The 16,936-nt window shown below is 33.2% G+C and overlaps 3 protein-coding genes across 3 annotated transcripts in view; all 3 read left to right on the top strand.

The window, feature by feature from the left end:
* Positions 1-16,936, top strand: part of LOC137616282 (lysine-specific demethylase 8-like) — a 286,403-nt gene that overhangs the window by 42,193 nt on the left and 227,274 nt on the right. The window lies entirely within an intron of this gene.
* Positions 4,561-8,820, top strand: LOC137616749 (ceramide synthase 6-like). The gene is made up of 3 exons (XM_068346750.1): positions 4,561-4,696; positions 7,256-7,388; positions 7,587-8,820. Exons 1-3 carry the CDS (start codon positions 4,561-4,563, stop codon positions 8,818-8,820), a joined length of 1,503 nt encoding a protein of 500 aa, XP_068202851.1.
* Positions 7,749-16,936, top strand: part of LOC137616284 (ceramide synthase 6-like) — a 66,812-nt gene continuing 57,624 nt past the window's right edge. The window contains exon 1 of the mRNA XM_068345923.1: positions 7,749-7,827. The gene's annotated coding sequence lies outside the window, so the exon portion shown is untranslated. The remainder of the gene's footprint in view (positions 7,828-16,936) is intronic.

Genomic DNA, 16,936 nt, shown 5'->3' with positions numbered 1-16,936 from the left:
TTAACTTTGCCCGTGAAAAAAATTGCTCAAGGATGACAGAGTGGCATCACGCAGATATGAGTTCTGTAAATTCTGATCTACCAGAATCACCAATAAAACATATATACACCCCTTCTATTGATCTTTGAGTCGTAGCTAGCTTATGTTCTAAAGCCGGCCATACACGCAGAGGACTGACTGCACGGTTTGTCCTTAAGGACTGGAGCGATGCTACAATCCTGTGAGAAATGCCCAAATATGCTACGGACTAGCCTGCTTAGTTCAAGAGGATTGGGCACCCAGGATATGCCCACATGGTTATGTTTTTGGTACTTGTTAACTAAATTTACGTTAACGGGTATCAAGTACAATTAGTAGCCTACGTCTAATTTTGAAAATGCCAAATGTTGGTACTTTTTACTTTTTTTTTTATTTTTTTTTTTATAGTATGAATCTATGAAATCTGACTTAGAATAATCATATGAAGGAACGTGATAGGCATTCTCTGTCGGCTTCTACGTGATGGTGATTTGTCTGCTACGGTGTTAATGTACCTATTTCTCTTTAAGTCGTTATAGGGTTACCCTTTCCATTTATTCCCATTAAACCGCGAGTCCAAGTGTCTCCTGGGAGGATTATACTTAATGGATTTTTAGACCTTTCTGGAGATTATCTCATGCTGAAGCACTACTGCTCTTTTAATTAGGCGTACTTCTTTTTACGTTAATTTATAGAAATTTGAACACGATTGCGTTTAATAGGCAGAGAGAAAATGTAAGAGAGATATACACAAGTTAATAGAATTATCAGTAGCTACTTAATTTATCCTCTATCCATATTTTACACATTTTTTTCCTATGAAGAGAATTCATATGAATTAATCAGAAAAATTTTTTCCTTTTGTTTCATTATCTGTTTATTATCAGAATACAAGATACTATTGCATGAATAAGGCAGAATACTGTGTTGTTTTAAAGATGAAATATACTATGAAAAAGGAGAGGAAATGTAAGGAAATCATAACTTGGTGAATGAAAATGTGAGGCAAAAACCTAGAATAAAGAGCCATGAAATGCATAATATTACAAACTTGTGAAATGCAATCAGTTTATCTTTATAATATAAAATGTGCCCCGACCAAGGGACGAAGTATGGAATACTGTATGTGTCAAAATAGGCGAGTCAACCCCGTCAGCATGCTAGACTGTGCCCACACACGCACGAGACTGGTGGGGCATACAGCCAATCGCGACGGGATTGATCTGTCCGGTTAAATATGCCGACAGGATCAGAGGACAGGCAAGTCGCACCGGGTTTGTCCTTTTTACCCCCCATACACGTTGAGGATTGGTGTGAACGCGCCAGTCGCGATCAAATCAGTGTGCCAATCCTCTGCGTGTATGGCCTGCATAAGGGTTTAGTGAGACTCCAAGTTTCTGATGCATTTGATTAAATAATTTTCTTTCCAAAGAAATTGGTATTTAACATTTCATAATCTCATTTTGTTTACCAAAAGCTCTCCACCCCAGGCTTATCTTTGTAATTTCGGTCTCGTGTCCTGGGGAAACATTTACTGTCTGTCCTAAGTACATATATTCATAAACAATCGAAAAGTTCGTCCATAACCATTATTGGTTGTCTCTTTTTCATTAAACATTATCTTAGTTTTACTCATGTTCAGTCCTACATTTCTGCTTTTCCTATTCATATCTTCTATAATCTTATGCAATTCCTTTCATTGATTCACTGAATAGAACTGTCATCTTCAAAACTTAGTTGTTAAGGTATTCCCCATTAATGTTAATTCCTATATTTCCCCAATCTAAATTTTTAAAAACTACTATGTATGCTGTGAATAATTTAGGGGAGATGGAGTCTCCTTGTCTAACCCCTTTCTCAATCGGTATTTTCTCGCTATATTTATATAGTTTTAGGATTACATACTTGTCTTTGAAGGGCTTTCATTACTGCTGATGTTTGACAGAATCAAAAGCTTTCTCATAGTCTATAAGTGCCATTCATAGTGGTTTGTCATATTCTGTTGATTTTTCCATTGGCTGGTTGATTACATGGTTATAGTCACTTAGTTGTTTAAATATCTACTTCTAAAGCCTAGATGTTCACTTGGTTGATTAAAGTCTTTTTTTTTTTTTAAATAAATAAATAAATAAATATAATAAATTTTTTCCAAGCTGCAGGTATAGATCATTCTTGCAGACATATTGTGTAAAGTTCAGCAACGTTTACGTCCATGAAATCTCCTCCATTTATTAATAAATCTATTAGGGTATCTGCTGCTGCTTGCCTGTATGATCTTTTTTTCCAAATTAGCCAGGAATATCCTTTAATATCAAATGTGCTCTGCCATGGGATTTCAGACCCATAGAAAAATTCCTTTAATGATAAATATTTCTGCCCGGCCAAGAACACAAACATGTGATCGATAAGAATAAGGATACACATAAGATAGTTTAGACCACTCTGCTGTAAAGTGAGAGAGAGAGTTGATTCCGACAAGACTGTAGTTAATCCTGTCAAGTTTAGGATTTATACTTTGAATTGAAATCACCCCATCTCCACCAATACAGCTTTATTATTATTATTATTATTATTATTATTATTATTATTATTACTTGCTAAGCTAAGCAGGATGCTATAAGCCCAGGGGCTCCAACAGGAAAAATAGCCCAGTGAGGAAAAGAAACAAGGAAAAATAGAATATTTTAAGAACAGTAACAACATTAGAATAAATATCTCCTATATAAACTATAAAAACTTTTTAACAAAACCAAAGGAAGAGAAATAAGATAGAGAATTCTACCCCAAGACCATGGTACAGAGGCTAGAGAACAATGGGTTGATTTTGGAGTGTCCTTCTAATTTTATCACTAACACAAATAACCCACAAATGCATTGCTTTTGGATCTAACCTTAGCCTCTTCAAATTAAAATTGAGGTTACTATGAATAACACTGCCAGAAGCCTTGAAAGAAGTTGTAGTCCAAGTGCTAACTGCATTTCTGTATTTACGAGGCGAGTCCACAAACCAGCGTGTTTTACCAAAGTTCACTACCTACCACACGACCTAATTGGTAGCATTTAATTTGAATAACTCAATAGTTGTTGAAAATCACAATATCATCGGGAAATGCAGTTAGCGCTCTTGTTCAGATTTCTTTTAAAGTTTCTGGTGACATGATTGGTAGCTACATTGCCTTTCTTTTGAACTTATAGAATAATTTCTTTTTTCTTTTCTACAAATATGAGAATGTTTACTCTTACTGTCATGTTATGATAACGTTAAAGCCAGAGTAGGCCTAGTGTGTTGATGTAAAACTCAATCTAGTAAAGTTAAAAGATAAAAAGTGGAGAATTGGGTTAGAAAACATGGCTTTAAGTGTAATTAAGACTGATAATTTGTATAAGAAGGAAGTGCGAAGAGTCTGGTAATTTGTATAAGAAGGAAGTGTGAAGAGTATGAATTGAGAGTTAATTTGAAGGTTTAGTGAACGAGGGTATCAAGAAGAAGAAGAGCTAAGTGATGAAAGACTTGGAAGGGTCAGTTTGAGACAAAATGTATGTGGAGGTGATTATCAAGGGGATAATGAAGACAATTTTGACGTTTATATAGGAAAATATGATGGAATTGCAATTGATGTTCCAGCCACCCATTGAGATACTACCGCTAGAGAATTATGGGGTCCTTTGACTGGACAGTACGTTTTGGCGCCGCTCCTTTGGCGACGATGATTTGGCGCCGCCGTTTTGGCGCTAAATGGTTTTGGCGCTCGTTATTTTGGCGCTAGCCCATTTGGGGACAGCTTGAAAATTTTCTGACCTGATATATATATATATATATATATATATGTGTGTGTGTGTGTGTGTGTGTGTGTGTTTATATATATTACATGGGTCAAAAATAACAAAAATAAAAAAGTTCTATTCATTTTCAGCAATAGAGTATTAAAATGCTACAAAAAAAAATGAAATAATTTCACCAACATGTTAATGCATTTCATAGTTATATGCCAAACCACGTAAGTATTCCAGTGGTTCCCGTGAATCAAACTGCTGTACTTTAGTTAAAATGCGTTCATCAGTCTTAATGTATTTTAAGCGTTTTCGAGCAGGAGGATTCCCAGCCATTAGCTCTTCATAATAAGAATCGTGTCCTTTCTGAATTCTCTTTAAGCCATCGATGAATTTCCATATAACTGTGTGGTTCATTCCAAGTTCTGCATAGATTTTCGTGTGCGTAGCTTCAGCATGATAGTTTGTCCTGCCCTCACCTAATATTGTTCGACTATACATATTCCACATTTGCGTAGAGAAAAGTGGTGAACGTCGGCCATTTCCCCTCCTCAGAGGTATTCCTACATAATTATCTTCGACCCAGTTCATTAACGGCTGGAGTTCATCAGGGAAATATTGCGTCAAAGCATCGATGTAAACATCCATGTGAGAAATAGGTAAAAAAGATAAAGCAACGATCATTTTAGCTTCTACTGAGAAGTCTGGGTCATTATTATACAAATGTTGAAGCCCAAGTTGTTTCAGGTGCTTATGAATATTATGTGCAAAATGGGAGAAGCAGCCTTTCAACTCTACATCCGGAAAACATTGTCATTGCAGAAAAAGATGCTTGTTCATAATCACAATAAATGCCCTTTGGTTGCAGCTCTGCAGACATCTCAGTTATCATTCGAAACATTTTCACGTATGTTGTTCGACGCTTATTAGGTAATAGGGCGTATGGTATAGGGAGAACTAAACAACACTTGAATATCGTAATAACTGGTTTAATATTACAATTCTCAAATCATACGAGCCTTTGGTGTGATGAGGTGATCACTAAACGAGACACAAATTTGCGGATGGTCCTTAAGTTTGTTTCTTGGCGCCAAAACAGCTCATCGCCAAAACAATGAGTGCCAAACTGTCTATCGCCAAAATGGCGGCGCCAAATCGTCAGCGCCAAAGAGTCGGCGCCAAATCGTCCTGTTCCGCTATATTACATGGGATTCTTCTCTCTGGTTACGGTTCACTTTCCCTTTGCCTACACATACACCAAAGAGTCTAGCCTATTCTTTACAAATTCTCCTCTGTCCTCATGCACCTGGCAACACTGAGATTACCAAACAATTCTACTTTAGCCAAGGGGTTAATTACTGCACGGTAATTTTCACTGGCTACTTTCCTCTCGGTAAGGGTAAAAGAGAGACTTTAGCTATGGTAAGCAGCTCTTCTAGAAGAAGGCCACTTGAAAGACACCAAAATCAAACAATTTTTTTCTAGTCTTGGTTAATGCCATCGCCTCTACCATGGTCTTCCACTGTCCTGGGGTAGAGTTCTCCTGTTTGAGGGTACATTCGGGCACTATTTTATCTTATTTCTATTCTTCCCGTTTTGTTAAGTTTTTATAGTTTTATATAGAAAATTTTATTTTAATGTTACTGTTCTTAAAATATTTTTCCTTGTTTCCTTTCCTCCCTGAGCTATTTTTCCCCTGGGTGACCCCTGGGCTTATAGCATCCTGCCTTTACAATAAGGGTTGTAGCTTAGCAAGTAATAATAATGATAATGATAATAATAGTCTGGGGATAGTTTAATAGAAGGGTTTACTTGAGTATGTCTAAATAAGGGAAATGTTCTGGAGGAATGAGCGAGAGTTAAACGTAATGGTGATAGAGGTGACAGTAAGAATTGAAGAACATATCTTGTTTAATGTAAAAGAGAGTGTGTTTGATAGGATTTTGATTAAAAAAAGTATGACAAAGACTGGTACAGGAAGAAAGGGCTGGATGTAGACAAGGAAGCGTTCATGTGGGTCGTATATTTAATGAAACTTTTTATAAGGTTGTGAATGTAAAGGGAAAAAAAATGTGGCTTAGAAGGACCTAGAAAAAAAGCATGGTAGATTCAAGAGGACCAATTTGGAGGATTTGAGAATGTGTGGAACGGGTTAAAAGATTTTATAGTAATTAGAAATTTTCGTGATGTATAGGGACGAGAGTATCGGTTTGGTGTGAATGTCTGTCTTGAGACTAGTATTTTTAATGCCTCCTTGCCCGTTACACGGTTATGGTCAGTGATACGGGAAGTCGGAGAAAATCGGTGGTTGCAGTTATGAAGTTGAAAGATAAGAAAAAGGAACCAGGAGTATAGTTTAGATTGACCATTTGTTTATGATATTGTTGTGGTTGGACAGCAAAGAAATACTACAAATGCCAGTAAAGGCATCACCACTATCATCCTTACCATTCTGTATCTTAAATATTCATTCGAGTTACATTGCTGTACAGTATTTGTTTGTGTATGAATAATTTCATTTGCACATCATTTCTTAATCCTCCCTATCCTTTTACATTATTGCCTGTAACATGGCTTAATTTAAACATGTTGCTAAAAGAACTCTACGATAAAGTGTATTTAAAAAGTTAATGAATCCTTGGTTTAAAACATTTGGTTGGAATATACTAACATTTTTCAACTTTTCAATTTCATATTTTTTTTTATAATGAGCCTTAAATCCAGACAAAAATACTAGCAGTGTTATCCTAGTATTTTTTAGGTAGATTGAGATAATTCCTGTATACAGTATTATAAAAAGGTATTTCTCTGTTTCTAAGTACGTATTTATTAGCAAAGGCAGGGATTGTTTATCTTGTGAGGGTGTCAATACAGCATTAGTTTATTTATGTGCTTTTTATTCCTTTTGTAGTGAGAGGGCCATAAGAACTACCAGATCTTTAGAATGGAAGCCTAAACATTGCCTGTATTTGTCAAGAAAAATAACATGCCTTGCAGTAGTTTCTTTAGTTTAATAGTAGAGTATAAATCAGCAGGGAACATATTACTCTTGATATATATATATATATATATATATATATATATATATATATATATACTGTATATATATATATATTTTTTTTTTTTGAGAGAGAGAGAGAGAGAGAATAAAATTTTATGGTACTGCATGAAGTAGGTTATACAGTACAGTCAAATTATATACCTGTTGCCTTGTCTATTTAATGCTGTGCATTAATTACAGAGGTTAATTTGTAAGAACTTTTAAGATGAAATAGAACCTATGCATGGTACTAAAGATTTCCTTCACCTTGTTTAAGCATTAAACTAATAGTTATCCTTAGCACTTTACTATAATTGAGCAGTTTACTGTATTGTATATTTTGCAAATATTTTTTTCTATTATGTGTACTTTACTGCGAGAAGTTACTGCTATTCGACTTATTGTATGATTATTGATTATTTCTAGAGATGTGTCTTAAGCATAAAAATGATAAAAACTCTCAGGTTAGCTCCATATGCTATCATAACATATACTCTACTGTATTTTGGAAAACTGTTATTTGTATTAATATTGGGAGAACCCTCAGAGTTTGGAGAAGGTTTGTTTTACTGTGCTCATATTTGTTTGATTCTATTCTGAGGAATGCATTATATTTTTTTAAGTTGTTTGCCTGTGCTGTAAAACTTTCAAAATTCTAGTTTGATATAATTTTTTTTAGTCTTAAAGTTTTGTAATAATCTTACATCTATGCAAAAAATTTTTATGGAATAGTCATAATGCAAAGCTTTGATTTTAGAAATTACTGTAAATTGACTTGTCAGTATTGCAATTTTGCTTATTGTTCTCATATTTGTGTGACTGTGTCTGCTGAGCCTCTCGCCTTTAATTTCGATAAAGAAGTGGAGTTGATGGCGGCGTTTCTTGTCCCCAGGATGGCAGCAGCGTGGGTGTGGCACTCGTTTTCTGCATGGTTTTGGAATCCTTCGGTGTGGCTGCCTCCAAACTATGACTGGAAGGACCTGGTGCCCAATGAGAAGGTTCGTTACGCCAACTGGGGTGACCTGTGGACGTACCCAATTGTTATGGCCTTGTTAGCCATTCCTTTGAGGTTTTTGGTGCTGAACAAACTTGTATACAATAAGTTAGCACTAGCTGTTGGGCTAAGAAATGTAAAACCTCGCCCAGTAGTCCCCAATGAAACTTTAGAATCTCTCTTTTCCCGATACAAGAACAAACCTCCCGATGAAGAGATTCGTAAATGTGCTAGCAAACTTGAGTGGACAGTGCGAAAGGTCGAGAGATGGCTTCGACAGCGCTCTGCAATGAATCACATCAGCAAGTTCACTAAGTTCATGGAGTGTTCATGGCAGTGCACTTACTATACTTTTATATTTGTGTATGGGTTGTATGTCATGTGGGGAAAGTCGTGGTTTTGGGATATTCTCTATTGCTGGTACGACTTCCCTCACCACAGTGTCGACGATGATGTTTGGTGGTACTACATGATATCCCTGTCGTTTTATTGGTGCATGACTTTCACTCACTTCTTTGAAGTAAGACGGAAAGATTTCTGGCAGATGTTCTTCCATCATTTAGTAACCATAGCTCTTATCACATTCTCTTGGACCTGTAACTTGACTAGGATTGGTACTCTTGTTCTTATCGTTCATGACTGTGCTGATATTCCACTACAGCTGTCAAAAATGAGTATATACTCAGGTCATAAAGCATTTTGTGATGTTGTCTTTACCATCTTTGCCTTGTTGTGGATCATAACACGCGTAGGAATTTATCCCATTTGGATTGTGTACAGTACTGCTATAGATGCTCCAACTATTGTCCCCATGTTTCCTGCCTATTACATTTTCAATGGACTCCTAATAGTTCTTTTAGTTTTACATGTTTATTGGACTTACTTAATTCTTAGGATTATTGCCACCACACTTCGAAAAGGGGCTGTTGAGGATAATCGCTCTTCCTCCGATCCGTCAGATATTTCATTGGAAGACGACGAGAGAAAAAGGAATTAATAGTGTCGTAGAGTTGAATGACTTGTGGGGAGTAGTCCTTTTTATTCCAATATTTCTCGTGATTCTTATTGGAGTAGCTTTGCTATATATGTACAATATATATATGTATATATATATATATATACTGTATATATATTATTTATAGATATATATATAGATATATAGATATATAGATATAAATATATATATATATATATATATTTATATATTTATATATATATAATATATATATATATATATATATATATATATATATATATATATAGATATATATATATATATATATATATATATATATATATATAGATATATAGATATGTATGTATATATGTATGTATATATATATATATATATATATATATATATATATATATATATATATATATATATATATATATATATATATAGATAGATATATAGATATATAGATATATAGATATATAGATATGTATGTATGTATATATGTATATATGTATGTATGTATGTATATATATATATATATATATATATATATATATATATATATATATATATATATATAATGTGATATATATAATACTGTATATATTGATGGGAAATTTTATGCACATATACTAAACTGGTGTTGAATTGTTTATTGCCAATGATGTAGCCAGGTAATCTGTATGAATTTTTAACCCTATAATATGCTCCCTAGTTCATTTTTCATTGTTGGTGGGTTTTTAGAACATTAGGCAGTGTACTGCTGTTGGCTCTTTTATTATGATAATGGCAGTTGACAGTATTTTCAAAGCAGATATTATTTATATTGATTTTAGTTAATTTTAATGACAAAAGTTCAAAATCCTAGCATATAGTACATGCCTTTGGATTGTTGGTAAATAGTTGCTCGCAAAATACTGTACAGTATCTGGATTACATCGGATGCAGTTTGGCCATTTTCCATTGTGATTGCATTCCAACATCATGGATCAAAGACCATTTGTATATGCTAGTCTTATGGAGTAACCGAGAGTTTACTGGGTTTTTTAACATAGATCTGAATTTTTGTAAATCTCTGATGGCATTTTATAAGTTATGAGTAACATAGCGAAGGAAGTCTTTGGTACTAGTTTCATAGTTGAATAGAAAATTTAATAGAGATTCATTTGAACTACATATGTATGTGTACCTTTGTAACCCAGAAGGGGGAGAGTGGGGTGCACTGTAGGCATAAGTTAAGGGTCTTTGCAGCATTCCCTATGCCCATAGCTGCACTTGCTTTACATCCTTCTACTTTACCTCCGTTCTTGCTTCCTTCCTTCCATCTTGCTGTCCAACCTCTTCTAACTTTTATGATTAACGCTAGGTTTTTATCCTAGATGGGCACTGAATGTACTCACAGGCCCCAACACTTTGGGCTATGTAGACCAAATCCGTAAATTTGTGTACCTTTGTAAAGAAAGGAAAATTTATATTGATATAAATTTGCATAGAAGGTAATTGGACTTTAATAATTGATAGATAGTAATTATTGTAATAGAAAAAAAAATATTTTTAGATTATTATGGCTTGTGAAAAGACAAATGTAATGCTATTTTGGTGAGAACATCCATAGTTTTAAGATTTTGAAGGCCAAAGAGTTTTCTAAATTTTCCTATTGATATTTTCTATACTTAATATAGACACCATTTTAAAGTGCATTATGGAAATTGTGGTTTAGTGGATCTTAAGATAAAAAGAGAACTATTAAAGTATTGTAATATTTTTTTATATAGATAGAAAGAAATTTATAGATCTGTAATTTGGTGCATAAGAATATGGTTGACATCTGTGCATTATTTGAATTTCTCTTCAAGAGAAGGTATATCATTAATGTTGAAATGCATATTTTGCAGCCATATTTTCAGGCTTTGTCCAAGGCACTGATATGCCTTTAAACAAAGCAAAATTTGATTCTTTGATAATTGGGATTATGTGGCCATTTGAAATCTATGGATAATAGTTTTTAGCAAGATATCTGTAATAAGATGTACATTATAGTTCTGAAGGGGCTTGATCACATCTTTGCTTGCATACAGAAAAGAGGAAAAAAAAAAAAGTCTCAGAGGGTGATCATAGCATGGAGAGTTTCTTTGGTTAGGTCCAAAAAACTTTTGAGTTCAGAAAATATTGCAACTTTTATGGTATATTAAGGTAAATAGTTATCATTAGGTTATTTTTGCTGTTTGTGGAATGGTTATAATACTCAAATGTTTTTAGCATTACTTTAAAATTTATGTTCTTGAGAAGAATTTGCAAGGTTGCCATTTATAAGTCTACCTTATTTGAAGCTTCTTGCATGCTATGACCCAGCTGTATAAGACTTGAATTTGGCCAAATATCAGTAAATATGATTCAGTTTTTATGAAATGCTTTTGAAACTCCCTTGCACTGTAGTGCCTTCATCCAGGGTGGTTAGGTAGCTCTTCTGTATACCAGGGCCCAATTAGTTTTTCTACTACTTGGAATAATGTACCTCATATTCTGGCAAGTGAGTTATATTTCTTTTTTTAAGGAGCATATTTTTTCTAGCTTCGGAAACAAAAGTGCAAGTAAGGATTTGGCCCATTTTAGGGTTTTTCAGATTTTGTATTTACTATTTATACCAAAATCTATTCACGATGCATAGATGTATAATGGATGATGTATTGCCAATTGAGTAACCTTACAGTAAACTGAGGAGTGGCTTTTATATCTGCTTATTTCTACAAAATTTTAATATTCCATCAAATATATTCTTTATAGAAGTGCTTAGGTATAAGAAGCAACAGTTTTTAATGCACATTCATATGGTAATTGTTGGCTATTTGTATAGCATTCGTAATATATATTTTGGATCACGAATTGAAGGAAAATATTCTTACAAACTGTGTGGTTGGTTTGTTGTGGCATCAGAGTGTCTCGCAAATTTCTCTATTTAATGTTGTGTACAAAAAGACAGCTTTCCTGAAGCTTATTTCCAGGGTGCTTTTTGTCCTTGGGATGCTAGACTGTATGGGTATATCATGTACTGTACTGTACTCCATTGATTATAAGCAATTGAACTTCTTGGCAACTTTTGAATATGATATAGTTTTACTTCTCCTTTTACAAAATCATATTTAAAAAATTTGTTGTGATTCTTATAGTCTTCATATTGGTACATTTTTCCCAATGGAAATATATATGTATATACTGTATATATGTGTGTAAGATCTGTTACATGAAATAGTAATGTGGGGGTCAGAATCTCTATTGTAGCCTGTATTTTGCATTTTATCCAGAAATCTGATTTATGTACAGTATATCCATTGTGCATATTCAAGAATGGAGTATAGTACAGTACAGTAGATATAGTATTGAAAATCTAGTATTTATAAAGCTTATTTTTATTCATGAGTAAAATGTGATGTTGATAGCTGTACTTTTAGTCAATTTAGGTATTTAGTTATATGACCAAAGTTGAATCTTTGTTGATGATCATAGTAGTTTTGTCCTGAAAGGGAATTTTAGCTACAGAACATTTTTCGATGGGTCATGGCAAGTCGAACATGAAAAAGTTGTCAACCAGTGTTTTTTGAGTAGTAAAAGTAAATCCAAAAAGATTCTCTCTCTCTCTCTCTCTCTCTCTCTCTCTCTCTCTCTCTCTCTCTCTCTCTCTCTCTCTCTCTCTCTCTCTCTCTCTCTCTCTCTCTCTTTTTTTTTTTTTTTTTTCTTTGAACTCCATGGGGCACCAGATGCTTCCAATTGACTCAGGATCTACTATTTTCCAATACTCATTCTATTGGTGACTTATCTGTCCTTTAGCATTGCCACGGTAGTTTTTGACATTGTCGGAAAATTTTGCTAATATTTTTGTCATACCAGGAAAGTCTGGCTGGAGTTATTCTGGTATACATTACATTGGCTACTAGTGAGTGGCTGTTTTTATCCAAGTTTGAGGAAAATTGTTCTTAGATTTGTCAATGTTTATGGACAGTTTGTAGTACTGTTTTGTATAGCTTTATACTACATTTGAAGGGCAGGAATATTTTGGGTCTGACAGTCTTTGCAAGCAAATTTTTGTAGAAAGGAGGTTTTCAAGTAGATTCAGTTTAGGAAACCTTAGCGAAAATTAGTACTGTATGCTGAAAATTTGAAATACAAAAAGTCCTGAATGAAATAGTTAGTAATTGAGAAACTTGGTAGACTTAAACTTGGTATATTTGTTTTGAAATAGGATAGAAAAAAAGTTTTGTTATGCTTTCTATTATATAAATAGAATTGTGATTATAATGATCATGAGTTTTTATAATTTTTTATAGTTTTTAACTTTGTTACAAGTTTTAAGATAGCGGAAAATGATTGAAATATTTTTAAGCAAGAATATACCAGACATTTAAAGAAGTATATAATTTATAGCGATGGAGGGAAGTAATTTGTCTGTATGGTTTGCCGTTTTTACTTGTCCTATTTATCGTCACTTAGAAGTGACTTAAGTTTTATTGTATACTGGTATACATATACACGATAACTTATTTTGGCTGCATTTTTCCCCCATAGGATATCAGCTCTGTTTTAGATTTTGAATAATAGAATAATTAATGAACTTTTTTATTCTCTGATATAAATACACCATCATTTGAAGTATATTCCCCTCGTTTTGTTTGATCTTTTTGGTATGTAATGAAAATGGAAAACCCAATAGTTTTCCTGTTCTTAGTTTATACAGGTAGTTGATAGATACAGTCTTCTTTATCTTTACTGTAAAAATCCAGCTAATTAATCTTTTGAAGTATGAAAAATTCTGCATACAGTACTGTACTTTTATGAGCTGTTTTCAATTTCCACTTTAGTTTTCATCTAAATAGAGGATGGCATAGTTTCTCAGGCAATTTTTTTTTTTCTCAGATGTGAATGTTTGACAGCTTAGAATCTTTGATTAGATATTTAGGTACTGTACATTACTCTCATTTGAAGATCAGTAGCCGAGGCTCATTCTGCAACTTTCTGCCCCTTGATTGCTTTGACTCCCCTGAGTGCTTATGCAGTTGTATGATGACAGCCTTTTGTGATCCTTGTCTGAATAACATGTTTTAGTGATATACATACATTCGTAATTATGAAGTGTGTGAAATGTATATGCACACACATACATGTAGATAGATATATACATGCACAAATATGTACAGTATATGAATGGAGTAGATGAAGTGAGAGAAGTCTCAGTCAGGGGCCTTAATTTTGTAGTTGAGTTAGCAAGAGGATGTTTACCTTAGACATACAGAAGCAGTTGCTCATGTTACTGCAGTAGTAATAGTAGTATGTCAGTCGCAAAGAACTACTATTCAGTTTAATTTATTAGGAATACCAGTAGTTTCCTGTTAGGTAATATTTTTTTTTCATAATTGTCACTGTTCTCTGAATTGTTTTATGGTTCTTTTAACCTAATTTGATTTCTGGCAAGAAAAATAAATTTATTTTTGAGTTAGATTTGTTTTTGCAGTGATTGTCACGTTTTGTAAGGCTGTAGCTGTGATGTTGACCTATTTTTGTATCACTTTTGGAATCTTGTTTAGTGTAGCCTTAAAGCATATTATTATATGCTTGTAGAGCATTAACTGCAATTGGTTATAAGTACCATGGGTATTATGAATTTTTGCATTCCTTGTTGGTTTAGTGCACACCGCACACTATCTTGACTCCTAGTTAAATTCAGAATTGTTGTACACGATTTCATAATGAAGATGTAAAAAGAAATATATGGTTTATGGATTTTTAGCTGGAAAATTTTCCCAGAACTTTTAATCAAGTAAATTATTAACTTGAAGTGGTCTGGACATTGTATGTCTTCAAATTCTTATTATTTTTCCCATTTTGTAATTTCAGGATTCTGTAGACTGTATTGTTTACTTTTTTTTTGATTTTGAAGTTTTGTAAAATTTTAACAATCATCACAACACACACTTTAGTCTTTTGTGTTTGGCGTATGAGTGAGATTTCTTTTGGCATCCTTGAATGTTATTTCATAATTACAGCACGACATATGTTCATAAGCTGTGCTCTTCTGTTGTTTTTTTATTCCTTATTGAAATTAATTTTTCCACTGAAATGGATAGTTTTGAATGGTCTGAAAGTTGTATTCCGAACTTTTTCATTGGAATGTTACAGTAATTATAGTGAATTCAGTTGGATTTTCAAGTTGTACCCCTATTTTCTGTTCAGCCTTCTCAGTGTTGTCTTAAAGGGGTCTTTGTGTAATGAGTGTATGAATGTATATTATAGATTGTGTGGTAACATTTGCTTTGAGGTCAAACTTCAAGATCTTTATACCTTAAGTGTTTTGGAATGATAGAAAATTCGTAGGTGTTGATAGACTCTGAAGAATATTTGTATGTTGCTGGTTGTTCATTCCATAGAAGACTGGAAGTGTTGTTTTGTCTTGCTGTTCATGTGTGTGCTATTCATAAATTAAAGCCACTAAAAATCAAAAGTTTAAGGCTCTAGGATCATTTCGGTTACATGTTCTGCTTTTCCTGTTAAAGGTCAGATTAACTCTGGTAAAGTTGCAGTTCTTTCGACAGCTCTTCGTTCAGGCTGACTTTAGTGGACTTATTGTATGATTATCTCTAAAGGCTTTTTGTACACTTGATAATAAATTATTCACGATAACTCAAGGGTGTACAGGAGTCTTATGGTGATGTGATATGACTTCCTAAAAGCAAGTCTTGGTGGTTTCATTTTTTTTTTAATAATTTTAATTTTGTTCCGTGTTTTATGGTATATTCATGAGTTTAGTGTGTGTTCACAAATTCCTGAGCCAGATTGCATTTCTTGTATCTTCTACTTTTAATTGTTGTATCTCTACTATGTTAGGTTTTATAAACTTTTAAATTCATTACCTTGAGTTTTAACTTCAATGCCTTTAGCTTATCGGACTTAATTTGGATCATAGTACATTTTTCATAGGATTTAATGTCCACAAATATGTTGTAAAATATATGTTCTCAGATGTGTGTTTATATAATCATATATGTTTTATAAAACTTTCTTTTGAGCTTTGTAGCTTAACAAGTAAGGAGTACAGTACAATATTTATGTTGTCTGTGCACACTTGAGATTTTATATAAAGTTTTAGACTTTATTCTGGTTTGTTTTTCATTATAATTGTCACAAAATCTTCCAAGCAATCTTATGTGTTTCTCCATAGTTTAGACAAAATTCACTAGTAATTTTTTCCAATGTTTTTGTATTTCTAATCTTGTCATTTTAAATTTTGAAAAATCTGTTGAATGATTCTCATTGTCACTATTAACTCTTTTACCCCCAGGTTATTTGGAACTTTCCAACCCTTAACCCCCAGGCGTTTCTTTTTTTTCAAGTACATTTTGCAATATATATTATTTGAATTGCTCTAACAGCCTTAATTTTCATCATCGAGAGGTCAAGTTGGTCTCATTCTTTTGGAAAATGCCTGAAGTTTATCATAAAGTTATCAAAAATATGCAAAAAAAAATATGTAAAATGCAGTTTTTTGCAAGGACATACCAGTACGTCCATGGGGGTAAAGGGATGAGTTTTGTGAAACGTACCAATACATCCATTGGGGGTAAAAGGGTTAATTAGTGATAAAGTCGACCATAAATCATGGTTTTCAGTTACATGGTCATAAGGTGATGCAAAACTCCACCTCCATTTTTATTTAATTTAAAATTATTGTAATTATCACATTGGGACATTTATGACTACCCCATTTTTATTTGTTTATGCTATCTTTTATTCCAGATTATTGTGCTGATTTACTGTCATAGAACTTTTAAAGTACAGTACAATTTTCCATATTACTAATTATTCCTGTGGAGACATTGAAGTGGTGAAAATTGTTCGTTCCTAGTTTTGTTGCTCTTGGTGATTGTTTTTTAATGTTTTAGAATAGAATAGATGTTTTTATAAGGAAATGATTTATTCAGAAATAAATGAAATAAGTTTACAATGCTTTTGATTAATCAGCAATTTGTATTTTTGGATAATTAGGCTTTATAATAAGGAGGTTGATTTTACAGTAATTAAGAAATTCTTCCAGTAATGGGGTAACCAAATACTATACTGTATAACGTTGCCTGGCTGCTGTTTTGAATTTCATATTTACTTCTATCTG

The sequence above is a fragment of the Palaemon carinicauda genome, chromosome 22 (assembly GCF_036898095.1).
Source record: "Palaemon carinicauda isolate YSFRI2023 chromosome 22, ASM3689809v2, whole genome shotgun sequence".
Classification (NCBI taxonomy): domain Eukaryota; kingdom Metazoa; phylum Arthropoda; class Malacostraca; order Decapoda; family Palaemonidae; genus Palaemon; species Palaemon carinicauda.
The sequence above is the reverse complement of the archived record's forward strand: the minus strand, read 5'-3'. Positions and strand labels throughout refer to the sequence as shown.